General features: G+C 45.1%; 1 protein-coding gene across 1 annotated transcript; it reads right to left on the bottom strand.

Moving 5' to 3' along the window:
• Positions 1-14,371: 14,371 nt before the first annotated feature.
• Positions 14,372-27,874, bottom strand: LOC119434093 (U2 small nuclear ribonucleoprotein A'). The gene is made up of 7 exons (XM_037701406.2): positions 27,670-27,874; positions 27,551-27,591; positions 25,436-25,542; positions 23,522-23,647; positions 21,838-21,940; positions 17,164-17,485; positions 14,372-14,742 (listed from the first exon to the last, which is right to left on the bottom strand). The coding sequence occupies exons 1-7, from the start codon at positions 27,749-27,751 to the stop codon at positions 14,705-14,707; spliced, it is 819 nt and encodes a 272-aa protein (XP_037557334.1). The 5' UTR covers positions 27,752-27,874; the 3' UTR covers positions 14,372-14,704.
• Between the last annotated feature and the right edge of the window lie 49 nt (positions 27,875-27,923).

The raw sequence follows: 27,923 nt of genomic DNA, 5'->3' as shown, positions 1-27,923 counted from the left end.
TAACCTGTTCGCTGTCGTCTGCTTCTGCGATGTGTTCGCTCGTATCGCTATTTCGGCAGTCACAAAGTGTTTACATTGTTTGTAAATGCATAAATTCACGCAAATAAAAAAGAAAACAAAATTAGCAAATGATTGCTTCTCATTTCAATCACAAAATAGAGTAGGAAGAGCGGTGCAAGAAAGGAAAACAACGAGTACAGCCGGCAGACGATAACTTTTCCTCCCGTTGCCTTCGCAGTAGGGAAAAAATCATTACAGGAAGAGTCATAGGATAAAATATAGCGCAGTGGAGTAATAATGAAATACAATAATAAAGAACTTGATATATTGATATGAACGAGGAAATTTAAAAGAATCACGCAGACGATATGTATACGCGGACCACAAATAGGATGCGAGACCCTGCAGACGCTGCAGAAGGCATGTAACTTCAGCCTTGGCTACATGCAGCTTTCTTCAGTTAATTACAGATGGGATAACGTAAACGATCCCATTATGGTATACTGCTGTGTGCCATTATGTAAATCAGAACACAGCAAGGGATCTAGCATCAGTTTTCACAGTTTGATAAAAGCTTCGCGATGCATATTTGACGCACCGAACAAACGCGTAAGCAATCACTCGATCGGTTATTATTATTATTTTTTTTTCTTGGGTGGAGCGGCGCTAAATTTCCGCCTAATGGAAAACCTAGAAAGAATCCGTTATACGTTATTACATAGCACTACAATGAGTACACTTAAACAATTTTGACATACTAGCTGTTGTCTTCGCATATGCTAGCCGTCCGCCACAGAAGAAGAGCAGGCGCACACATTCGAACGCCGCCCAGCCGCCCGCCGAGTAGCAGACGAACAGGTTATAAAAGCGCCACCTATAGCCACCGATTGAACGAGAGTGGGCACAAACGGCACCCATAGAAGCCGGATATCTGTGCAGGCCTGGAGTTCCAGTAGGTCGTGGTTACAGTCTACGTCGTCTGCTACGGAGGTTTTCCATGCAGGTAAAGCACAGTGCGTCTCAAAGAAATAACACGAGTCTTCTGCCGGTTCTTAAACTCGTGACCGATCACCGAGCCTTGCAGTAACTGTGCATTGAGGATCAATATAGCGGCTTTCCTCTCGCGTTCCCTAATCGAAACCTCCGTTAATACAAGCGTACGTTTTGCTGGAGAACGATAACAGACGGCACCACAGCGCACATTGCCACGTGACGCACATTCTTCGAAAATTGGTTGCGTTGGAAGTTGAGTAGATAAGCCATTTCCTCGAAACCTTGATCATCGCTGCAGCTCGATTGGCTGCGCCGCTCATATCGCAGTACAAATCAGCAACGCCATATATGGCGTTGCTTAATATATATGTATTAAGGCTGCAGAACGCTAAGTTGTAGTAAACAAAAGCCAAATTCATGGAGTGTGAAATATATAGATATTATACGTATGGCTAAATATCACGAGGCAGAATTGATAGTACATACATGATTGGAATAAATGTGATCAACCGAGAGAAATCTAGTTCTTTGCAATGCTTACTGCCACAATCATCAATTGACATATCTACTCACTTGTTTCTTGAGAAATCTTGCACTTAACCACGAGGGTTGATTAGCCAGAATTGGTCATATAAAGGGAACTGGAATGAATTCATCTTACAGATAGCGTAAATGTTTTGATACACACTATTTACGATGGTAAACATTGTCAGTACGTTCCAAACTACAGTAAGTGATTGAATAATGAAAGGCTGATTCATGACAGAGGCAAAGAAAATCTTAATGTGGAACAAGTTTAATACATCAACTGTAGGCACAATGTAGTTGTGTGCATATTCTCACACTTCCTTCCGACATACATAGGCTGCTAGCACGAAAAGATAGGATGACAATAAGAGCCAAGATACTAAGACCAATATGTGAAAAGGGCAATGCTAAGCATGTATCTATCTTTCAAAAGCATGTCATATGAGCAAAAGAGGAGAAAGTGATCCAATGGTTCAACAACCCCGCACAAAGGACAAAAGCTTGATGATATTGTGAACCCGCACACGCTGAAGGTTTAAGTGCAAAATTCAACACCATAGAGGAGTCACTAATGTCTCGCAATGTCGTGAGGAACATGAACAGACATTGCAGGGAATACATTGAATGCCTGTAATCTGCTACAGCAATATAATTAAGCAATACGGCAATAATCAGTTAAGAAGTGCATTCATTGAACTCTCTTAGTGATACGAAGAGGGAGAGACAATTGGAAAGCACAGTTAAATGCAAGACATTTGGAACCTTGTTTGGGGCCAAGCAATTAATGACCAGGAATGCGGTCACAAAAATGGCAATGCGGTTGGCAAGACAGGTAGAAAACCTCCATGAGAGTTTTAGAGCAAATACCACCTGCAGAAAGGTGCCTGTGGACAATACTGAGTGGGATGGAACACTCGTCCAGAAGTTTGACCAGCCTCACAACTGAATTTTTATTAAACGTGCATGTCCTGTCCTTTTCCTATGTCGCTGGGGCCAGCTTATTAGTTTAGCATCACTAGGAAAAGCATAACTGAACTTTCATATATTACGATTGATATTTAAAAGATCTCCCGACACACTGAATCGAGCTTAGGTTAACATTTATTTTTGCTAAGGGTGTGTCAACACAAACTGAGAAAACTTGAACCTAGGCCACATGGAACCGAGAAATCAGTGCCGGTTGTGAGACAAACTGTAGGAAAGCTGGGCAGAGGACATTATCGTATGTCCGAAGAAAAGTTTTCACCGTGAGCAGATGGAAATTTTGGTGCTAAATCAGGCGCATGTGTTTCAAGACAAAAGACAAAACTGGCAACATACTTAGAGGTCCCAAGACTGAATGTAAAGCCCGTCTCTGCTGACAAAAATAATGGTTCTAACTTGAAATTTAAATGTACACTAACAAGAGTGCATGAGGCCCTACTTCCTTTACAAGCTGCATGTTACACTGAAAATATTTATTTACCGAACATGTGACCACGAATACCTTGGCCCCTTTACTGTGGTGCACTACAGTACCAATTGAATGGTGTATGCAGCAGCAAAAAAAGCATAAGAAACACAATGCATGGAGCAAAACAAAGCGCCGAATACACCTAAACTACGCATACACACATACAAAGACGTACACATACATATAAACCAACGAGTAGTAAATGAAAGGGTGGATAAAAGAACGGCAGAAAAACATTAATTGCACATGGGCTCAACACAGGGATGAGTCACGTGGTTCATAACATCCTCAAATAAGTGTTTATATGACATGAATATAAATTATCTACATTGCCCATGTCAAGGAGCTTGTACACGATTTGGCAGCGGTTCAATGGGCTCTTGAGGAGGGTGTGGGACGGATAAAACAGGGAGGACCTGCAACAGCAAGTTGGAAGGTCAAAACTGATTGCTGTTAACTGTGGAGTGGAGTCTACGGCCCCATGCACTAGCTTGTGCAGCAAGTCGCCTCTGCGATAGGGTACCGATACCCGATGAGCTCCACAATCCCCTCATACCGGAAATAGGCACGTCAGTGTAGGTACAGATTGCAATACATCCTGATGAACTTTCCTCGAATGCGTTCTATCAAGGCAGAGAGGTACCGATGCAGGCAGTTCCAGACAACAGAGCAATACTCTAGCTTTGAGCGCACTAGAGAACGGATTAGTGTAGGATACCAAGCTGGTTTGGTGAAGTCTGGTGACACGATTGATTAAGTCAAGCGTCTTCAGAGCACTGTTGGTTATGACTTCTACGTACCGCTTAAAGCTTAGCGAGTCTATACATAATCCCAGGTCACGGATTACCGAGGCTCTTCCAGTACAAAGGCCACTTACCATATACAAATGATAAACTGGGCTGTGACAGCAACTGAATGATATGACACGGGTCGTTGACAGGTTGATTAGTAGCTTGTTGTTGGAGCACTACGATGAGTCAGAGTCAATATCATGTTGGACAAGACAGCAATCATCAGTGGAGCCAATGCTACAAAACAACTTAATGCCATCAGCACATTAGCTACAAGTCTATGAGGGAACACGCTTCGGTTGGTGGCAGTGGCATGGTTTCGACGAAACCCGTGTTGCTGATCACATAGCTTGTGATGGAAATAAGTATAAAGTCTAGCATGCAGCACAACCTCCATAACCTTCCAAAACGAGCAAAGTAGCGAGAAGGGTTGATAATTGTTCATCCTCATCTTGGAGGGGCCACTGAACTATAGGATCGGCATGATCGAGTGTTTTCATGCAGTGGGAAACAATTGTGTCAAGATAGGTGCAAGCAAGTCTGCGCAGCCCCTAAAAAAAAAAGTTTATTTCATCGTGCCCACAATATTTTTTAGCGTTTGGCCTCTTAATGGCTTCGTGAACCTCTGTGATGGGTGACGCAGGCAGGAAATCTCCAGAAAAACTGTGGGGTTTGTCTGGACTGCGGTGAGCACCAACCTCATCATCCTTCGAGAAACGAGAAACATTAAGTACCTAAGCGGCCTGCAAATGGATTTGCAATCACAGTTGGATCAGTGCATGTTCCGTTTGTAGCATTAGCATTTCCCACATGGGCACTGTCTCCTTTTGCAAAACTCCATAGGTGAGACGGATCCTGTTTCAAAGAAAGTTCAATGGAGTCCACCTGAGCTTGCCTATCTCGCTTTAAGAGTCGCTTAGCGTCTTTCCTGCAATCACTGAACTGCTGGTAAGCAACCTCACTGCCTGATGCTTTGTATATGCAGCGAAGAATATGCCTTCTTTTTGAGGCACCGTCACGGCTCTTTCGAGAACCAGGCAGGATATTTTAAGGCGAGAGAATGACGTGGTATGAATTTAATCATCGCATCTCGAACCCCCTGGTCCAGTCATAAACATTAAGGTGTTTGTGAAGGTCGAGGTAGTTTCCGCAGCTAAATGTAAAGCGGCTATGTAGTACATGGCGTATGTGTGTGTGTTAAATAGGGGTGAAAGGTAGAACAATCTCAAGAGGCATCCGAAATACATAAGCATCAATGCACAGGATTGGAATAGAGGCCTTGTGGACCCTGTGCTGCAGATGTCGGCGCACAAGATCAAGAACTTTACCCTGGTGTTGGGCTGTTTGAAGCCATTGAATAATGCAAAGTCTACAAGAAAACTGGTTTCGCAGTGGAAGCCAGGAGAAATATAGACACAATACACACTATAGATACACCACTTGTGTTCCACTCAACGCCATGCAAGTTAAAGTCACCATAGATGTGGATGTGATACTAAAATCTACGAACTGTTCAGCCTCTTCGAAGTGTTCAATAAACTTGGCATTGTCGAACAAAGGCGGGAAGTAATAAGTACCCAGTAGGTAGTTGTGGCTCTCCTTGGCTAGTATTTCAATCCAAATGCATTCAGTATACAACTGAACGGTCAAACCTGTGATGCGCACACCATGAGGCATCCACTGCTATACGAATGCCACCTCCTCGTTTAGGACGAGGATGTGGATGAAGCTCATCTGCTTCATCCTTGTGTGCGGCGTGATTAGGTGGCAGTGAGGCAAGTTACGTTCATTTGTCGAATTTGATCCGTCGTGTGAATGCAGCTCTTCCGGATTCAAAGTCAAAGCAAGAAAAAAAGCTGCATTATGGTAAGTGCGAGTCACACCAGTACAAACAGCAAGTGGGTGAAAGGCCACTTGCTGGATGTCAAATAACGCTTGCTGCCATTATCACAGAAACCAGCACAATACACAGCACCATCAAAAGCCTCTGTGAAGTGTTAGCATAAACAAGAAACTGAACATGAATTGCATTGCAACTTTATTAAGCACAAGGGTGATATCACATCTTGTGGAGCTCTGCAGCAGATCTTGTTGATTCACCAAACATAATTTATCTTTTAATGACAGTACTTCAACATGATGTGATCAAAATGTGTTAACAGCCTCCTTTAAACAGTGTCCCTTAAAAGCTATCAACTCCAAGTTAAAACTGTTTTGACCAAGGCGTTAGCTGCAGTAAATTCAAACTCTAGGGAGTTGGCAAAAGTGCCACACGAGAACACATTTTCATGACTTGCAAATGCATTATTGCGATAAACAGTTACAATTGCACAGATGATCATTCAGGAGGTTTGATGTAGTCAATGCATGTAATCACCTTCCTGGAATGCTTTCTTAAGCTTAGTACTATAGGCAATGTTTATTATTCTTTAAGTACTAGCTCTGGCGTACTTTTACTATTCGAAACTTTTTTTTCCGAAAATGTCCAATCCATTGAGCGAAAAAGCCGGTGGCGTCTGTAGCAGCGAAACTTCCCATTGGCTGTTACACCACATCACGAGCACGTAACGCTGGCCCGCGCTTGCTGGCTCGGGCGTCAACAGAGCAGAGCAGGTGAAAGGGGACAGCTGCTGCCGTGGTATTGCGCGAGGGGAGAGGGCAGCGTCCGAACACCACGTCACCCTTGCCCTCGGAAGCCTGTGTTATCCACGCATTCCTTGTCTGCACCAGCTCTCACCTGCATTCTAACTCCGCCTCCTTAGGGCCAAATAATAGCGTGCCAAGGGTGTCAATGCGCTCGCTCGCCTGCGAGGCGTTATAATTCAAAGGACTGGTCAGCGGTGTTCGATTGGAAATTAATGTTTTCGCATTCACAACTCGTAAGAAGTGCTTAGGTGTGCTCGGATTTCTTAAATTTATTTTGTAACATCTTCCAAACCTCAGCAATATTCATGGCCTTCACAAAAATATTTTTTGTTGCCTAAACGAAGAACTAATCATGGTAAATACAACACCAATTTTAATTTTGTTATGGAATGCCACAAAGAATATTCTGCCATTAGCTCGTTCGAACTTGAGTTGTGCGCTTTCTTGTTGTACCAGAAACCACCTCATAGCCCCTACACAATTCTCTCCGCAATGCCGCTTCTGCGCAGAGCCCGGGTCCCTCAGGCACATAGTAGGGGGCTGCAGAGAGGCACCACTCAATCCTCTGAACCTCTACCACACCAACGAGCTTTGGGAGAGAGCCTTGGCCAGCTCTGACCTCGAAGATCAGCAACGGCTGATTGCAAGGGCCCAGGACGCGGCCCGAGCTCAAGGCATTCTGGAATGAGGACGCCTCTCCAAAGCTGCATTTAGACATTAAAGATGTTTATTCTCTCTCTCTCTTGTTGTATGGGCAAGCTTGATTTAGTATATATTCTTATGTGGCACGTACTATGTAATTCTTATATTTCTATAGTTATGTTTTATTGTTTGCAGTAGAACCTTGTTAATACATTTAGGAAAGAAACATGAGGAAAAAAAAGTTGCAGTGGCTTAGCTCGGCTATGCCAGGATATACGTAGCGTTAGCAAAGGTTCAGCTGATTATTCTTAGCTTTCCTGGTTGTCTCCTACGCTCAACCGCTAATTGCCAGGCAACTACTTCGGGATCCGATGAGTCAAGCTTCTCCGTTCTTCTGCGCTGTTGAGCAGCATTTGCGCTCTCCTTCTCCATGGCTATACCACACTGGCAAACGCCAGTCAAAAGCGCAGCGGCTCCAGCGCAGTGTCAGACGGCGACTGCACAGCGAGCGCGCGCTGGCGCCAGTGCGTCTACCACGGCTACGGCGTCACTCCTCTGGAATGCGCAGACCGGCGGCGGTGAGTCGCGCGCGGCGGCGGCGGAGTGCGCGAGAGGTGCCGGCTCCGGTGGTTCCGGTGCGCAAGCCGTGTGACATCACTGATCCTTGCGCATGCGCAGCACGGCTCTTGATGTGCCGCGCAAAACGGGCTTGGCTAGGCGAGTGTAGCTAACGCTACAAAACTTCTAACTGGGAGCCCCAAGTCACTAAAACATTTGGAAGACTAAACTGTAGTGGACATCAGTGTAATGCAAAGTGTCGCACCAATCGTTGCAGCACGAGACGCTGACACAACGAGCAACAGGATGACGGGGCTAGAGCGGCCCAAAACACGCATTGTCGTTTTGCTAATGCCTAGTGTTTTAGGACAGCGACAGGAAACTCAAACGAAATCAACACGTTTTTGGGTTATTGCCTATTAAAAGCGCGCAGTACGCTTCCAAACAGCACTACAGTACAAGCGCTGTGAAACAGATAGAATAGAATGTACAGGACTGAAACAGATAGGTGAACATGCTCATCGCCATAGGATTGGCGGCAATTGCTGTGAATACAATGTGTGATTACCCATGAAGAATCTGCTGGTACTGGAAGAGAAAACTGAGTGCATGCTGGTAGTTTCGTGTGACACGGGCGGGCAAGTACTGCAAAGAAGCGGTCATGGTGACCGCCTACTTCTCTCAATTGTGCATGGCTCGTGCCTGTTCTTGTTCACGTGGGACTTGGCGGCCGGAAATAATATCTTACGAATGCAGTTTTGAAAGTAAAAAGAAAGTATAACTGTATTGGGTCTTTTTTTTTTGTGTTCTTGATCGCAAACGTTGACACCAGGAAATCGTACAAAACGAGGATCATATCAACGAGGTTCTACTGTATTATGTATTTTATGTTCACATTTCTATTGTGCATGTAACAATTTGCCTTCTCTGTAACAATTGTTATCTTTCCTGTTTGGAAGTATTAACAGGAAGTCTTGCTTTTAGTCTCAGAGTTCGAGACCTCCTCCTGTATATATTTCATACCTAATTGTATTTATACTGTATGTAATAAATAAATTGAATTGAAAAGGCTCCACCGCTATCACCAGAACAGTAAAAACAATGTTACCGAAGGTAGAGCTACATAGTGACCGCTAGAGCAATAAAGTTATAAAAATACGCAAGACAAATTTTTTCTATCTTAGTGAAAGGTGAGGAATGAAAACTATCGTGGAACAAAGATAAAATAAAGTTACAAAATTGCAGTTATCTGATAAAATCACCAAACTGGTAGATTACACCTTTTCAATCGCAGTCCTTCTGTAAGCAGGGATGTAGTACGGCCAAATCTTGTTATAAATAGAGACCGGATTTTAGGCAAATGCCTTTTTTGTTCCTTGCGCTCCTATCGCCCCACTTTGATATACGAGCATGAATTAGAGGTTAAGAAGGGCTTTTATAATGTTTTTATAGTGCCTATAAATGCCTATTTTCAATATCGGCGCCTATATGAACACTATTTAGCCTCAAGTTTCGCTTTCGAGTGCAGTTAGAGACTGTTATTCATGTTACCGGGCAACATTGACTGTTCGGAACTCTATGGGGTTCAACCTAGTCCTTTAGTTCAACCAACTCCCGGAAAACAACTACTAGCAGCATTGAAATGAGACGCACCGGCCAGCATACGCCGACGCGCTGACATTGCGTGAGCGGTTGGCGAATGCGAAACCGCGGAGAGCCGTCAGGGGAAAGGAGAGTGAAGAGCAAAAGAAGAAAGAAAAATGTGATGTGCACGCGGCTTTTGTTTTGCTTGTAATTTACTTTTTAAGGTGTTCACTGCCGTCGGGTGTTCCTTCTCAGGGTACGAGATCATTCTCAGTGACAAGAGGCACAATTTTGAATCTGAAAATCTGGAGATGGTGGTAGTTTGCTATTGTTTCCACAATCTTCACAGTGATTCTTCGACTACGTTCCGCGTGCTCTCCAAACATATTTCTTCAAACACGTGCACTTCAAATAGGCGAAAGTGTATTTGGCAGTGTTGGGACGTCTGGCCTGTACAATTCGGATAATGTCATTGTATATGAGAAAATTGCGAAGAGTTGCACCTAACAGTCCTCATGTAAGAACATGCTAATTTCTTAATAAATCGTAGTCTCTCGCATTTGTTATTTGTCTGTTTTTGTTGTGTCTTAATTTAATTGCGTCAGACAGACATAAAAGTATCGTTTTTTTTTAATCAGTGTTCTCAGCTTTCAAGTATTCTTTTTCATGCCTGTTTCACTATATGCGACGCTCGAGTACAGTGGCCACTGAACATGAATATGAGCAGTGTGCTTATTGAATGAAGCCAATTGATCGTTATTAGTCCAGCAGTTTTATGGGACAATTGCACGGCTATGTTCAACTGTTGGCGCCTTTGTGCCATTATAGACAATAACATTTCTTGTTTTCCTATCGCAGATATAGGCCGCGCAAGTCTTCGTTTGAAATTATTTGCATTTATGTAAAAATTTATGGTGCCTATATTTATGACGTTGGAGGCCTAAAACGTTGTTTTGCCTGCCTATTTTTGGCGCCTAAAACGCACTTTTTTAATGCCTAAAGATCCGGCCTCTAGTTATAACAAAGTTGCATCCAACATGAAAATACCTTCATTATATCTAATATTCATTATAAGCATATATTCATTACATGCTGATATCAGTGAGAAACACTATTGCTTTACTTTCACATAGACAATAATTCATTATATCTGCTTTTTACATCGACTGTACACCAGAAAGGATTTAAGAAACCAAAGATGCTTTGCAACAGAACCTTGAATATTGCCGCACTATCTCTCCACGATGCAATAGCATTTGGCAGCATCTCAATAACACATTAACTGCTTATTAATAAAAAGCATTACACTGCATCTGAATACATACTAAAACTCCACCTAGCAACTTCTTTGGTGCTTTACTGCACAAGCACCCCAATACACACACCGGATGCGCAAGGTATTTGAGGACACAACTTGGAATCGCCACAAACATTAACATTCTCGTTCTATCTGCCTAGGCACTCAATCCACACCAACCCCTCTGCCATCTATCTAGCACATTTATTCCATGGTATCAGCTTTCAGTATGACGCTGGAGACGAAGCCGTATGTTCACCGTAATCTCCTTACAGGCTAACCACAAGAGATTTTGGCCAAACGCCACTCAGGCAGTGGAGTTTCTCCAGCAGATGGAGGTCACAATGAGTGAGGAGCCTGAAAAATCGATTACGGGCAATGCGAAGCGACTTCGAGTGGCAGAATCAATTCTCAAGCATTCCATGCACAATTCCATTTGGCGTCACTCCTACGTAATGGATTTGCTTGCTCCCACAGCGCCCCCAACGAGATCCAAGGATGTCTGGTTGCGAACCTCTGCAGTCACATTGCCCTTAATGTAGCTTCCTAGTTCTGCATATCTAAATCTGTATGCTGCTCTGTATGGCAGCTATTACTGAGAGGGAGACTAATAAGCAGCCACACAATCATAAAAACTCGATAAAGGCTGTTACTGCTACTTTAATCTGTACTATTTGATGCGGGCATGCAGCTACTATTGAAGCTGAATACAGTCAATAATCGAGGCTGAAGATGGTCCTATAAAAAAGAAGCAAAAGAAACACTGCAAAATATTTGAAACAAATATACCGAATATTGCCTAAAATATTCTTGCTATTCCTGAAGTTGTCATTCTGTTCTCAAAAACCTCGCACACCTGGTACAGTATAGACCACTTATAACGTAACCGCTTATAGTGCAGGACCGGATATAGTGCGGTCTTTTCAGACTCCCGTTAATTTTCCCATAGCACTCCATGTATACACGTATAGCTTATAGTGCAGTTGCGGGAAACGAAATACCGGTTACAGTGCGGCTGCCTGGGAGTACGGAAGTCAGCGGAGATGGCGAACGCTCCCCTCAAACGGGCGCCCCAAAGAGTGCTCGAGGAAGAAAGAGAAACGAAGTGGAGGAGAAAGGCACGTGGTGCGAGCGAACGGCCAGTGAGGCTGAAACCGGAATCCTGAGTGTGAGTCATGAAATAACACGGCGTGCATAGCGAACGAGGGCCACGAAACTGCCAACGCCATCCGACGCTCGCTTCACGATAACGGCAGTAAACGAAACTTCAGGGAGCGGGCTGCGCCGGCACGGCATGGCGAAGGGCGCACGCGGAGACCGTGGAATGTGGGGGAGGAGGGCGGCAGGGAAGCGGATTTCGCCTCGGCAACTCCGCCGCTTCGGTGCCTCCCCTCGCCCTCCCTCGTAGCTCCCTCACTTTCGACTGTAACCCTGTGGGCCCGCCGCTGTGCAGGCACCACCCCTCCAGACGGCCCGGCGCCAGTTCCCCGAAGTTTCGATTTCTGCCGTTATCGGGAAGCGGGCATTTGCCGGCGTGGGCAGTTTCATTGGCCGGCCTGGGACAGCGCCGCTGCTTCCCTCTGCGCCATAGCCACAGCGTGCAAGGTCAACACGTGACTAGAAAGTAGAGAAAGCATAAAGGAGAAAGAAGGGTTCACTGCCATTTTCTACGCGTGGCTACGGTAGCGTGGCCGAGACGTCGGCGCGTACACGCATGTTCCGGCGCAACGCAGAATCGGCGACCTTGCCATTTGAGAGAGGGTGAAATTTCCGCCGCATTTTTTTCTTTTCTTTTTTTTTTGATCGCGCGCGACATTGAGGGGTCTCTCCTAAGCTTTTACTCTATGGCGGTGCCGGAGCAATGCCGGTCGAAGGCGCCACCACGTGATTAGGTTCGAATTAACGAGATTCGAGTGTAAATTGAATGCAAACGTTCTAGCCGCATTCCTCGACTGTCGCATACATGTGGCGGCTCGGTGCACATGTTTTGCATATGTGTGGGCCTTGAAAATTGTTGCTTTGGTTATAGTGCAGTACCGCTTATAGTGCGGATATTCACGACTCCGGCGACTTACGTTATAAGCGGTCTACACTGTACATACCTGCCAACCTATGAATTTTAAAGTTCGCATAATCCCGCGGACATGACAAGAAGGGAAGGGGTCGCTTATACATAGCACTTAAAGCTCACTTATGGACACTGCTTTTAAGCGATGCACATAATATGCATTTTATTATAGATGATTTGGCAAGCAGCACACCGTTTTTCATATACCGCAACTTTTTCGGAGACTTTGTTGCTGCCGATTTCGCTTATTCAAGCAAATAGCCTCTTGCATCCTTTCACTATCGCAAGATTTCGAACGGTATAGAGCAATGCCACCTTGTACGTGTTGTACAGCGTCAGGGATCAACGAAGGCAATTTGCTTGCCGACAGAGTTTTCTTAAAACTTTACACAACATTTGTATAATCGTAAAACAAGCCCAAATTCATACAGTTTATGAAAAATTTGAAAGAGTTGGCGGTTCGCACATAAACACCACAGAATTTGATATCACTACGACATGGACGATGAAGTACAAGTGCAGAATTAAAACAATGTAAATTTGGAATAGAAATTATCTCTGGTGACAAAAGATTCTGCCAAAGAGGACATTAGGGAGCCGACTTAGGGGTGAGAATCTTAAATAATGCTCAATGTAGCAGAAAAAAAAAAAAGACCTTGTACAGTTCAAGTACACTTTTGAGTGAACAGGCTGTCAACCTAACCAACTACACCGGATATTACTGGCCTTGACTGCCTTCACAAATGCGTGCAGTACAGCAAAAACTAGTGATCGTGTTAACCAATCAGCAACTAGAGCAGTTTGTGTGTTCCGAGAAGGAAGGAGAGCTCAACCATTGTGCGCCAAGGAGCCTTTAGTTCCGTTGACGTTCCGCGGAGGGCGATCAGCGGCGGACAATGGAGGAACCCGTCTTCTGGTTCTTTTATTATGGTTGGCCAATGTGACCTGCAACTATCACTGCCCTGGACGGAGTTGTTGAGATGTAAAATGCAATTTCAAACAAGGCTGCATTTTCTGCTGTGGCAGACGCAGATCTGACAAGACCACACACCGACATCGTACATACACCCACTAAAGAACACACCGCGACATCCCATGCCATGTGTACCCCCTGCCCCAACACCATGCGGACATATTTCATTAGGAAAAGGGGGCTGTGCAACCTTTTGAGCTCAGGACTGAAAAAAAGTTTACTAGGCAGGCTGAAACAATTATTTATGAAACCAGTCAACCAATGTACTTCATCAATGTCTGTCAGCAGCATGTGCAACCCACATCTCTGGAATAATGTGTCCTTCGCAGCATAGATTTGTTTTTGCAATAACTTGGTGTTAGCAGAAACTAGTCTTATTGTTTTCCACGTACAGGACTGTTTTGAAATTTAAGCTGCTAAAGGCAGATAAAGCACCAGTGAATGAAGCTGCCAGAACATCTGAAGCCACAAGCATGAAGATTAGACAAATCCATGTACTACCTACTATTCCCATAGATGCTGAATGATAGGAGCACACACAGTTCTTTCCAGCAATTTTTTGTAGGTAATTCTATGGGATTTCCAAATAAAATTACTATAGCTGGCTAAATTGTCACACTTGCAGTTACTATTGGAGCTACTATAGCCAGATTTCACCCCTTGTAATTTCTGCAGAAGACACTGTGGTATGCGAAGCGTTAGTTCATTTTTTTTTCCTGTTTAATCTTTTATATGCCACGAAACTGCAATTCAGCAAGAAGACAGGCAAGTGATGTCTCAGGGATGGGGCAACAACTCAGGATATTTAGAGTAGATAACAGGAACGCAGACAACAACATCAACGAGAATGGTATAGAAAATTTATTAGCCTCATGAGTGACACCGCTTCTCGCGCTGCTCCAGTAGCTGGCCTCGCAAGATTAAACCAAACGTGCCGTATCTGTTCTTGACAGCACTTTTCGAGGTGTTAAGGAAATGGAAACAGTCTGAGCTGCTGCATGCAGCGATTTAAAATATACAAAAGCAAAGCTGCTTACGTCACCTTGGCCAGTGGAGAGCGTGGAAGCGACTGAAAGAAAAAAAAAAAGTATGTAGTGGGCTTTGTGAACGATGACAAGACACCAGAAGTCTCAAACTTTCAGCAACTCTTTCAGGAATGATTTTGGACTCCTCAGTGGCCGTTTGTCTCCTCCATTTCAACATCCTCCGCTGAAAAAGCAGAACAAAAACAAAATGCGACCATGAGTTTTGCACAAACGTTTTAAGACCAAGAACAGCATAAGGAACTTGCAGTTTTGGTTACTCATTGAATCAAGGAATGGCCAACCAAATATTAAATTAACTTAGTTATGTATGGGTACGTTATAGCACTGAGGTTCAACTGCACTGCAACATAATGTACAAATTATAAACAAGATATTGAAGGCTAATAGGTGCCCAGAAGCAACTGGCATCTGATAGAGAGAGACGCACAAACTACATAGCCCTTTCCACATCTCCAGTAAAACAAGGTATGCACACTGGGAAAGAATTCCAGCTCAACATATCATATTTTCTAATATACTACACACCTTTGCATACACTATCCATTCCTATATTCAATAACATGGCATGACAACAAAAGAAAAACTATAGGGACAGAGCTTTCAGCGTCTTGGAACAGGTGCTGAATCAGCATAGCTTCAATGTATGACCGTTTCACACCTGCCCAAGCGTGAAAGACAAAAGCAGCAAGATAAGTGAAATTTAAAACTCACTTTCATGTATTTTGTCTTATTTTGCTGTTTTAAGCAAGATGTTTATGTCTTCTCTTCCATAGCTTAAAATGTAGGAGTTTTTCTAGAAGCACTCTTGTGCATGTTTTGCCTCTGTAGCTTTCCCTTTCTTCTAACAAGAAGTTGTTCAACAAGTAGACTCCCACCAAAGGAAAAAAGAGTGTTATATTTTAATCCTGACTGATGATGATGTCAGCTACATTCAGGATGCTACTATGGAGCGTGAAGTCATCATTCACACCATATGTCGCCCCCACCAAAGTACTATCCTTTAGCTGCTATCATTATGAACAATTATCTACAGTCCAGAGATAAGCTTCAAGACTTGTCTAGGCACTCTATGATGGTCAGCAATGCGCGTGGGCTCAAGTGGCCGCCGGCGTGCACGTCTGGAAACAGCCGAACTGGCCAGCAACCACCACGAGCGGCTACCAGTATATTTACAATAAGCAAGTTTGTCAGTTCATTTATGGGCAGAACAGTTAAATTTAGATATTGCCGTGCACACACACCCACAACACACACACACACAAAAGAATGGGGTCCCATCTCCAACTGCATAGCCATTTGTGAAAGGAGAGCAGACAGCCTGAGGACAGCAAACAGCCCCACATCAAACGCCGCCCAAAATTAATGACTCAGCAGCTCCTAAATGTTCTGCGCCACTTCTGCGGAACGCAACAGCTCAGGGTGCGGCCGTGCACAGCATCTGCAAGAGATCTACACTATGGCCACTCAGCAATTACGGCTAAACCACCTGTTCACAACTGCACTTTGACTTGAGTCTTCTGCTCTACACACCACGGCTCTACCAGAAGGCAATGGAGCGGAGGGGTGTTTTTCAAGCAGCTCCTTTCTTGCAGCAGTCACTCTACAGTTGTAGTTTTGCATGATATGCGACACGATACCACTAGGTGTCTTGTGCGCATGTGTGCCCTATAATGCCAATTACCACAGTGGCTACTACTGGTGATTGTGCAACAACATGGTAGTGCCCAGGCCGCCTGCTTGAATTCGACCTTGCTACTTACTTTCCATCCTGACAGCAAGAAATAAATTGTAAGACCAGCCATCTCTTAGTCTCATCTCACACTGAAGACAAAGGACTCATGCTTTGTTGCTACTATCGAATTCATGTTTGTTTTGATGCTGTTAGGCCTAAGAAAAGGTGCCACCAAACTGCAGATGTGTTTCGATTTCTACACACCAGATGGTGCCACAGCAATTACCATTGGTCATGCACTTGCAATGCGTAAGCTCAATTCTGATTTCTTCATTGAACTTCTGTAATTGTTCACTACATCACTGATTCCCATTTCCACTAAAGCATGGTATGCGATCATAGTGTGCTAAAACAATCTCGCGACACATCTACTAGTATGATTCTGTGAAGAAGACATGCATTGTGCAGTGGATGTAATGTATCATGGTAACAATTTAAACAAGACTGAGCTATGCAGAGAGAGACTTGAAGTGATCAACAGCTGTTGAATAAGGGATGTCTCTGGTGCCAAAGTTTTGACGAGGGGACGAAGACAAACACCTTGTCGAAACGCCAGCTTCCCAGAAATTCCTTGTTTGAACCGTGTCAATCATATCGTGGCAATGTATTGCACATCATGCGAAGTAAAAACACTATACTGGGTCACTAGACACTTCTGCCACTTGGTGGAGTACAGGAGGACACTCGAGGCAAAGAGTGTTTGTGAAAATGCATTGTGAACATCCCCGTAATGGCGAGGACAGAGAGGGGTTATGTAAAGGAGAGCAAGAAATGAGAAAGAGGGGAAAAGCGCAAGAGAGAGAAAGAGAGAAACAAGAAGGGAATCCCCCTCCCCCAGACAGTAACACCCACTTCCTGGCGGCCTCGTGCTTGAGGACGAGGCCTTCTTGGATGCTGGCAGCAAGGGTGCGCCCGACTGCAGGGCCGAGCTGAGGTGCTCCACCTGGTCCAGGGTGGTGGCGCGCGACATGGCCTGCTTGAGGGCCTCCAGTTGGCCGCTCCGGCTCGTCGAGGCTGGCGGCGTCGGACCCGCGCCTGGTGGCGGAGGCTGCGCCGAGGCGGCATTGCTGCTGCGGATGGGGCCAGCTCCTCCTCCTCCGCTGATGACGCCCACTTCCTTCTCGAGCTGCTTGCCCCGCTTGCCCTTGAACAGCTGCTGGGCCTCCTGTCGCTCCTGCAGTCAGTGACAACAAACAAGAGCAATTGATTCGTGGGGTTCAACGTCACAAAGCAGCACTGGATCTATGAGAGACGTTGCAGTGGAGGGCTCCCGATTAATTTTGACACCTTGGGGTTCTTTAACTATGACTAAATCTACGCACACAAGCGATTGACATTCTTAGGGAATTTTACCCCCTTGGTGGTTTGTTCCCATCTAACCTCTGTAACGCCAGAACTTGGGCCACTGGGTGTGCGGTACTGGGTGTGTGCAACTAGGCACATGCCACTGGGTATATTTTAACATCTATTTTAAAGGGGCCCTGAACCGCATTTTATCGAAGTCGAGAATTGCATTTAATGTTAAAATAGATTCTTTCAGAGATACCTTGTCGCAAAAGGTACCTCAATGTGTTCAGCAGAAACAGAGTTATTGGCAATCAAAGTTCGCCTTTGACCCCCTTCGCTTGCACCCAGTCCTTCAATGCCTTGCAATGCGAACGCTACAGTGGAGTTGGGTGGTGCCCGCAATGCTCCGCCTACTGAGCGTCACCATGGCGCGCAGTTCAGATTTGATTTTGAATGTTCACATACATGCCGTTACTTCTCGATTTTGGCACCTACGATGCACCAAACTCGGAGGCCGTCCCTCGGCTTACGGTAGAGTTCGAGGTGTCTCATCCCTCTGATGTGCATGCTACAGTTGCAGCGAAGAGAGACGCTAGTGGGTCCAGCACTACTGCTTGGCAACGGCGCTCGTGCTTGGAAGCTGTGTTCTCGTTTGACTGTTGCCGCTGCGCTGCTCCGAGTTCAAATAAACCATTTTACAATTAGTGGAGCGTGCTGCGCCTTCAAAACCTGCAACCTGGAACTTCGATCCTGCATCGTACCGTCGACCATGCCCGAAGAAGCATCCCAGCAAGTGCCTGCCCATGAACCGGCACCATGCTCTGGTGTGCCTCGCCATCAATGGGGACCCTGCTATGTTTAAAGGCGCGGGAGACACCGACGTTGAGGATTGGCTAAAGACCTATGAGCGGGTAAGCACACACCATAAATGGGCCGAAGCAGCAAAGCTAAGCAACGTGCTATTCTACCTCGCGGGTGTGGCCAGCTTATGGTACAACCTCGTAATAGATTTTCCGTCATGGTCAGACTTCAAGACGTCTTTTGTGAATGTTATATTGTGATAGCAATTATATGGACACTCCAAGCGCATTTCTGCCATCTCACCGTGAGGTTTCGTACAAAGTCCAACGGCGATAAAATCCTTGCTGCACGCCCTACACTCTGTGTGCAAGTGAAAGAGTACGAGGGTGAGCCGGCAATTGCGGCTCAATGTAGCGCACATGAGAGAGGAAGGCAAAAGAACTAGCATTCTTTTGAGCCCGAAGCACGAGGGTGAGGCAATGGACAGGGAGAGTGCGTTCCGTCAGCTGCTGCTCACAGCACGGCTGCGTAGGCGCCGATCTTGAAAGCGATCTGCGATGTGGGTGAAGTGCAGGCCTCATCTTCAAAGTGATCTGCGATGGGGACAAAGTGCATGCGCAGAGTGCCGGTAGCTTCGTATGTGCTGTGCTTTCAACGTTTAGTTCACGTTGAAGTGAGACGAGACACAGCGCGAAGGTCAATTTGCCCGCTGAGGCTGGCGCACTTTCTCTGGCATTTCACAGAGAGTTTCCATGCTCATTGAGTGAGATGTGTTCATGTTTACCTGTGCAAGCGTGACACCGTGCTTATCTATTTAGTTGATACAGTAAAACCGCCTCAATTCGACCCTCATTAATTCGGAAACCCGGATAATTCGGACTAGTCCTCTGGTCTCGGCCGGCGTATGCATTATTCAATGCAATCAAACTCTCGTTAATTTGGACGTATTTGGCCGCACATCTGTTAATGCGGACAACTTTGGGAGCTCGAGGAGCAAGGAGCGCCGCAAATGTGCAATGCAAAAGAGCAAAAACGGCGCTAGCACCCAACCGAAATGAAGCGGCCGAGTCCACGTCGCCATAGTCATCAGCGGAAATCGTACGTGAATGACAGCAACGCTGGAACGCTTCGTGCCTATTTGTACCTTTAAAGCCTTTATTCTTGAATTTACCGCTGCGCATAACACCGCATTGGCCACATGCTTTCATAATTGAGTAGTCGCTATCCATGATCACGTCGACAGCGGCCGCAGTTTCTTCAGCAACGATTGCGGCAAACAGTAGTTTCCTTTTCGCTCGATACGCGCGTCCGCCGCATCCCTAAAAAACTGTGTAGTGGCCATCCATGATTGCATGGATGGCGACTGCGGTTTCGTCCGCAGTTGTTGCAGCCAACGGTAGTTTCGTTCTGACTCGGTGCGTGTGTCGGCCGCGTGCCTTCAGCACCGCAATGTCGCCGTTCATAATCGCGTCAATAGCGGCTGCGGTTTTCTCCGCAGCGGTTGCAGAAAACAGTTGTTTCGTTTTGACTCTGTGCAAATCTGTCGAGGCTACATCGCGATGGACGGGCGAGCTGTTGGCGATCAGCTCAGTGGCGAAAACATAATCGGGATGTGCATGCGGTGGTGCAAAACGTGTCGCAAATGAAGGCGCGCGCCGCAGCCGATTGAGGTGCAATCTTACTGAGGTGCAAAAAAGGCAGTCAGCTTGGCCCACCGGGTGTTTCTGCTGGGCGTGAGTAATACCTGGTCCTGTTCGTTCAAGCACTGCATGAGGTAGCAGTCGCTGTCAGTGCATTCAACTTTGTTTCACAGTAGACAGAGGCTCTCCTGCGTTTATGCCACTGATGGTATATCATGAGGCTGTTTGTCCATCTGCTCTTCATCCTCATTGAGGCCACCAAGAACTAAGCCTACTATTTCCGCATCCGTAGCTGGGGTGACGACGGGAACAGCGGTGTCAACCAACGTAAGTGAGTCAAAGTTACCTTCCAATCTTTTCGCCAACGATTCTCTGCAGAGCTTTGCAGAGATTGTGGCAAACCTGGTGATCATCGTCAGGCTCGCCGAAGTGCGGCCGGGAAAAGATGGCATGCGCAAAACAGTTCGTGATCATTGCAGGTGCCAGCTCTTGCCATGAATGGTTTAACAAATGTACGACACCAAGCAGGTCGATGTAGCCCATGTTGCATCATATGTAATTATGCCAGCAAGGGCTACAACACAGACTCTTGTGGTATAACTTCCGCATGGTCTCAATAATGCCCTGATCCATAGGCTGCAATATTATGGTTGAGTTCGCTGGCAGAAACTCCACAGTGATCGCTTTGACATTGCCAATCTTCCCATTTTGTCAACAAGCACATGGCGACGCTTTGCCTCGAAGTTTCGATCCAGGAGGCGCACATACTCCTAAAAAACAGCTGCAGTCATCCGAGCACATTTATTGTTTTTATACAGTAAAACCTCGTTAATTGGGATTTCACGGGAAACAAAAAGAGGTCCGAATTAACTGAATGTCAAATTATCGACGGTGTTCCGAAAACAATAAGCAAATGCTTACTACGTCAACACACATTTATTTAGTGAATGAATGAGCAAATCCTGTTGCTATTTTGCACAAAAGCAGGATGGAAGCTGCACTTCTCGTCATCTCGAGACTCATTGGCTCTTGCAGCGGTGATCGAGGCCTCGAGACTTCCTTCGCAGCACAGCCGCGGCGCGCGCCTTCATTTGCGACACTGTTTGCACTACCGTGCGCACATCTCCATTGTTTTGTCAGTGAGCTGATTGTCAACAGATCGTCCGTCCATAGCGATGTAGCCGGTGCTCTTCATCCTTGACAGCTTCGCAACGAATCAAAACGAAACAGCTGTTTGCCGCAACCGCTGCGGAGGAAACCGCGGCCGCTATTGACGCGATTATGAAGGGCACCTTTGCCGTGCCCTTAACTCTTTCCATACCACGCCCAATGGGCATCGTTAGCTCGCTATCGATGGATTGAAATGCCGCTTTCGAGACCTTCCGCGCCGCTCACGGACGTGAAGGAGGAGAACTATATTTTTGTTTTCTAAGCAGTTCACTTTTTTCCCACCAGGCGGTAAGTATTGAATACGCTCCAAAGTTGTGCCATTGTCAAACTGTCCACTTCCTTGGGTATTAGTTCATATGTACTAGGTCTCGACCTGGAAGTGTTAGCCAGTGCCACTACTCCTGGCTATAGTGGCAGATGCAGCACAGCCTTTTAACCACAGGCAGTATGTAGCACGTGAACTCAGGAGCAGGCAACTAACCAATAAACCCTCATATGCCACCTCAAGGCTGAAGATGTAAGTACCAGCATTGTCGTCACAAATGGGAAGTGCAGGCTGGCTAGAGAAAATCTAAGTGCACGGATTGGCAACGTGGAAGAAACAGAACAGCATGCGATGTGTGCTTGCCTTCTGCTTGATGCGCCGGAAGTCAAGCACCCTCAACTGCGGGATCCTGTGGATGAGGTACTGCCGGTAGTGACGCTTCACTGTCACGGGGTTCTTCATCAGGCTGCAACCACAACAGGCAGTGGACACAGTACGGTTAAACAAAGATTCCACAACTGTTCTGTGTCACCACAGGTCATAAAATTGGAGCTTTTGTAGTAACAGAGGGCAGCCAAACTGAGTGAGTGCCAAAAAATTACAATGTCCCGCTCTCACGTGACCACCTTTAGCGTCCTGACATCACGACACAGTCACCTCCTAGAAAACAAACAGCTGTAGAAAAAAAAAAAAAAGCTATCATGTTAAATTTTTATGGCAGTCGGATGCTTGCCAACATTCTTTCTAGGGTTTCGAGGTCCCGGTGCTTCATCTGACACAATAACATAAAGGGACTAAAATTTCATCTCAGTACTTTATTTATGCGCTTAGCTGTTAGTGGTCATCAATAAAGAATTAGCAATGCAGGAATGCGCTGATGAGGCAAGTGTAGCGCAAGTTCACGCAGCTTGGGTGGCTCAGCACATTGGAAGTTTTCACTTTCTTGGAACTCCCCAATTCGACCTGTTTATAAACATGCACCTTCTCTTTGTTCTGGCCCTACTCGTATTAAATGCTCCTGAATCTTCCACAGTCCAAGCTTGGTGCACAACCACAGTGGCAACAACAAAGTTAAATAGGCTTCAAGCTTAAATGCATCCCACATCGACAGAAAACGAAACCATACAAAATATGCGTATGCTATGTGCATACATAGCCTAGGTTTTTTTTTTTGCCTGAAGAAAAATATTTGAGTTGCAGTTAGTGAGAGATTGTTTTCAGTCTGTGATTAATTTTGCATGTTCTAACGCATGCATCCAAAATTAATCTCACCCCAATTGCTCACCCTGGATGAAATCTGTGGGCTTGTAATTGGTTGAAATGTGCACGTTTGAAACGGGTCTAGCATGAAGGAGTGCCTTCATATTTGTTTGTTTTTGCGGTGTACAAACTTTGATTCTGCAGGTGAACCGTATGTTATCTTAAAGCAGCCTGTAAAACAGTTAGTATTGCTGAGATAGCTGCAATTTGTGCACACGAAGAAATACAGATGCAATAGTTTCGTAACCTGTTCAGCCTCGCTGGAAAGACAGTGCCGCACAGCATTGTTTTCCGAGTCAGAGATAGCAACATGTTGACATGCTTTGCTGGATGACTACACAGAACGTCAAAATCAGACTTTTTCTCACCTGAGTGGCCCATTTGGATAAAGGAGCTCAGATTTCGTATGCCACGAAATTGTGACAACAGGCTCGAAAACGTTAAGTGAAGTGCTAAACATCTTATTGTATGCTAAAGCCCGACACACGCTCATCCCCACAGCGAGCAGAATTGATGTGAAGCACAAGTGAATTTCTACTTGACTCTGTATTCCAATAGTGTATCAAGAAATAGCAATCCACTGCAGAATGAGCTGATCTGAAACAACCAGTCGAAACCATCAACTGGCTCCTGGAAGACCACATGGAATTCACCGTAAGCTATCACTGAATGGGCAAGAGCTGCCAGATTAATCATGGAACCAGAAAGAACTATGTGCGAATCGCTAAATATGGTGAAATCGTAATACAGTCCCCTTGTTGCCAAACATGGTGGTGTCCCTGCTCACCTGAGGTAGGTGAGCGTCTTGATGCTGGCCAGTGGGTCAAGGTCGCCCAGGTTCTGGACCTGGTTGTTGGTCAGCACCAGGGTCTCCAGCGCCGGCAGTTGCTCCTGCAAGTTCTCCCCAATGCGGCTGGCGGAGGGAGAACAAAACCAGAGGAGAACATCGACTGTGCTCGCACCAAGGTGAAGAGGATAGTATGGAGGCAGTGGTAGAGTTTTACACTACCAGACGGCGCAAGTAACGAGATTCCATTATAAACTACAGTGCTGGAATGACGAGACACAAAGCAAAGAGGTTACATGGAAGCGTTTGATGCTCCGTCATGCAAAAGTGAGCGTTACCAAATCTGATCAATTGAGAACACAGCCCCTGGTGTGAAAGTGCTAGTTTAGGGGTATGAGCGTGTGTGTTATCTAAGATGGCTGCAGTTAGGCAGGCAGACTTAATGAAATATCAACTAGCCGAACTCTCTATCCTATAGATGAGACTTGTCCACATTTATTTCTGTAGGAGGCACTTTCTCCAAAGGAAAACCCCACATAGTGACCACTGCATCAATGCTTGTGCAAAAGAATAGGCGGAAAACATGGTGGGGAATTTTGAAAAGTACAGTGGCCGAACAGCCATTTGGCCAGCTGTTCCCCCACCTAATGTAGAAGGTAATGGCATGCAGCCTTCGAGCTTCAAGCTGCGTTTACAGGAATAATACTGGCTTAGCCACTGAAGGCAGTATTATATATGCTCCATATACATCCACAACAGGCAATGCCCTGAAGGTTAGAAAGGCTTCTCCCACTGCGAACATTCGTGACGTAACTATACTGCCTTAGACATAAAGGAAAGATATAGGTATGGGCCATGTATATTTGACATAACCTAAGACTCATACTTTTATGCTGTAAAATACACATGACAGTTATCACGTAAAAGGCGCCACAGACCTAAACCTATTTTGCCACCAAATGAGCGGAATGATACATTGCTGCAACCAGGAGCCACAGCGCACAACTCACACTTGCAACTGAAACTTAGTCTATTGCATATTAAAAGCACAAAGGTGCACAATCAACACATAATCAATACAACTGCAGTGTAAAACACACCGAGCGAGCCTCTTATAACCGCACTAATTTCAGAGCTTCCACATCGTTGCCTGCTAAATATGAATGTTTTCTTGACCGATTAGTCTCAGGAACACTCACTTTTGCAAGACGCAGCATCAAATGAGATGCCTCACTGCCGTTTCTGCCAGCTGGCGTAGCCAACCGATATCTGCCGAAAGTGGTTGATTGAGCATGCGGCCCCCAGGTGTCACAATAAGTCAAGTAAGTCAATACCAGTTTACCTTGTGCCAAAGGGACAGGGTTATTCAACTAAGTTACCGTGCTAAGTTCAACTAATTAGAAGGCACTATCATCAATTTCTTGCAAAATTTTCAACATTCTTTGATGCAGCCCAAGGAATTTGCAGGACTGTGCAGTGCCACTTTGACGCCACTGTACGTAGCTAAATTGAGTAACAGCACAGAGAACAAGACAAACGGAATGAACGAATGCGAAGCACAGAGTTCGAACAGAAAGCGCCTCGTCTGTTCATCTGTTGGTCCCGTCCCATGCGCGCTATTACTTGGTTTAACTATACAACGTGCCCACCAGCTCAAATTAGCACACTTTTGCAGTTCATTGTCCATGCCTTGCTGATATTAAGTTTTCATTAAGCCATTAATGCTAAGCACCACTGTGGTTGGACAGTCCTTTGGTAGGATACCACACTGGGAATGGCAAGTGGAGATTGCCCGCCTGGTACTATGAAATGGTTCAGGCATCCACCTTGAGCGAGAAGGTAACGATGCATGCACGGCAGGAGGTGTTCCCATTTCGTGGTCTTAAAACAAGCACTGCTGATTAAACTACTCACCATATGCGGTTGTTGTTGAGCATCAGCGACTTGAGGCGCTTGAGCAGCGGAAATCCGTCCAGCTTCCTGATGTCATTGTCAGACAAGTCGATGCAGTCAAACTGATCCTGCATGCCATGCTAAATTAGTGACAAACAGCCAAAAGCTGGCAAGTTGTCTGCACTAGGTCACACAGTTGTGAATAGGGATGTTTTTCTTGCACGCTTTTAGCATACCTTCACGATGAAATTGGGCAACATGAATCAGTGCCGATACTGGATAGGCAACACTGACTAAAAAAGTTTCTTTTTTCAACACCTGTCATGCCGAAATATAATCGTAATAGTACTAAAAAAAGTTGGCATTATGGAAAAATGCCTGGGGCTTTCACTAGCTTTTATGTGCTTACTCGGCGAACTTTCCTGCAAGTTCGTCTATTTATACCATCAGGACCCGAACGCATTACAGAGGGGGGTAGGTTGAACTGGATAAACAGACAAAACACAATGAGTAAAAATAAACTTTCAAATTATACAATTTTTATGTTGTGGTAAATAGCAAATAGCAGAGCACAAGAGATAAGCAGCTTTATACCATATTGTCTAATATTACAAAGAATAAAAAGGAATGTGACAAGTGTTTAAAAAAAAATACTTAGTAAATGTTGGACAAAAAGTATGATCATTATTAATAGCTACTATTAGTAATAGCAATAGATTTCTGTGGGAAGGTGGTTCCATCAAGAGATGTGTGAGGCAGAAAGGAGACTAAGATTAAAGTCTTGGTGTTACAATATTTGATGCGTACTTTATAAAGGTGATCAATGCGGTGGGATGTACGTTGTGGCGATTTAGATTCACCGTGGAGTGATATAGCTTGTGAAGTATAGTTAACCTCGAGATTTTATGGCGAGAAGCAAGAGATGGAAGTTCAAGGTTTTTAGTTGCTGTTAACTAGCAGTTTGATCATAATTTGAAGAGAGTAAAATGAGCAGAGTAAGTTGGGAAAACTCCCATTTAAGTAATGAGGTTAGTGTGGTTGGGATCCCAAACGGCAGGTGCCTACTCAAACTTTTATTGTATTAGTGTTAGGTATAATAACTTGAGAGAGGATGGTGCATTACAAAAGTTTCGCTGCAAATAACCCAAAGTTCAATTTACATTGTTGATGCGATCGACATGGTTGTCCACGCAAGATTAGTTGTAATATGAATCCCTAGACACTTGTACGAAGATACGAAGATGTTGATGAGTAAGTTCATCAGAGTAATAATCCAGGACACACGCAAAAATTTACATTTGTTAGTGTTTACTTCCATGAGCCATTTGTTACACCTAGTTAGGCATTAAGGTTCCACTGGAGGTAACTTTTTTGTCATTCTTTATTTCTCTGTATATAACACAATTGTCGGCGAACAGATGAATGTTAGAATTAATTGTGGAAGGCAGGTCGTTCATACATGAGAAATAAAAGAGGCCCAAGGATGGAATTTGTACTTTGAAAGAAGAGTTACGGTCATTAGCAGAAACAAATTGTGAGCGATTAATTTGAAAGCATTCCATCCGTCTTAAAACACCAGAACCGAGGTTTGGTTGCTGAAGCTTCCAGAAGATAATTTTATGCCTTACTTAGTCGAATGCTTTTGAGAAGTCTCAACGTATACAGTCCGTAATAGAAGATTTGTCTAAAGTGCAGTGCAGTTTATGATTGAATGAGATTATTCGTGTCTCGCATAAAAATCATTTTTATGCGAGACAATTGAAAGTGATGTCATGCTACTAATAGGGCAGATTATAACTACTGCTAGCTTAGAATAACTGGGTCAGTCTCTCAGTAACCTAATCTTAAGACGCGCCTTCTCCAATGACGTGATGCTTCACGGCAGCTTCTGCTTCACTATGCAGCAATACGAAATATGTGCTGCAAACTATGTAGTGTGCTCGTCGATGAGGCAGTATTTGTATTTGAACTATATCTGTATGTACTTGTATCAGTATCTTAAGTCCTGAAGCCATACTTGAGGAAGGCGTCCGCGTCCGTGACTACGAATCAGTGGGCCCGTTTCTTGACGGCACAGTTCGAAAAGTACCCACCGCTAGTTTCACTCGAATTCGCCCCCTCCATCGGCAAACTCACCAGCGTCGCTCCCAAGTTTTCGATAACGGGAATCTTGTAACCTGGGTCACAATAATGGATGTTTGGTAAACGACACATGACAAGTCATCCAGCGTTCGAAGATAGATGAAAGTTCTCACCTCGCAAGTCGAGCTCTCTGTCCCGAACTGGATTGATAGACTGCGCGGCCATCTGTATAAGGTCCTGTGATAACTTCACCATTGTGAAGTACTGCGCGCGTCTCTGTCAGTAAGAAAATAAAGACACCGGTAACACACGCGACAACAACGCACCGTGGAACGTGTGGAACGAAAATACGTGCCGGCTTGACGAACAGTCACTGGATCGGATCGAAGCAAGTTTGAAAGCCATTGCAAGCCCCACCGAAAATTCA

The sequence above is a fragment of the Dermacentor silvarum genome, chromosome 11 (assembly GCF_013339745.2).
Source record: "Dermacentor silvarum isolate Dsil-2018 chromosome 11, BIME_Dsil_1.4, whole genome shotgun sequence".
In the NCBI taxonomy this organism is placed as follows: Eukaryota; Metazoa; Arthropoda; class Arachnida; order Ixodida; family Ixodidae; genus Dermacentor; species Dermacentor silvarum.
The sequence above is the reverse complement of the archived record's forward strand: the minus strand, read 5'-3'. Positions and strand labels throughout refer to the sequence as shown.

What these genes read in the sequence shown, in the direction of transcription:
- LOC119434093 (XM_037701406.2), bottom strand. Translation starts at nt 27,751, where the DNA reads ATGGTGAAGTTATCACAGGACCTTATACAGATGGCCGCGCAGTCTATC. An exon ending in CAGAGAGCTCGACTTGCGAG is followed by an intron (nt 27,592 to 27,669) that starts GTGAGAACTTTC and finishes ATTGTGACCCAG; the next exon opens with GTTACAAGATTCCCGTTATC. An exon ending in CTCAACAACAACCGCATATG is followed by an intron (nt 23,648 to 25,435) that starts GTGAGTAGTTTA and finishes TCCCTCCGCCAG; the next exon opens with CCGCATTGGGGAGAACTTGC.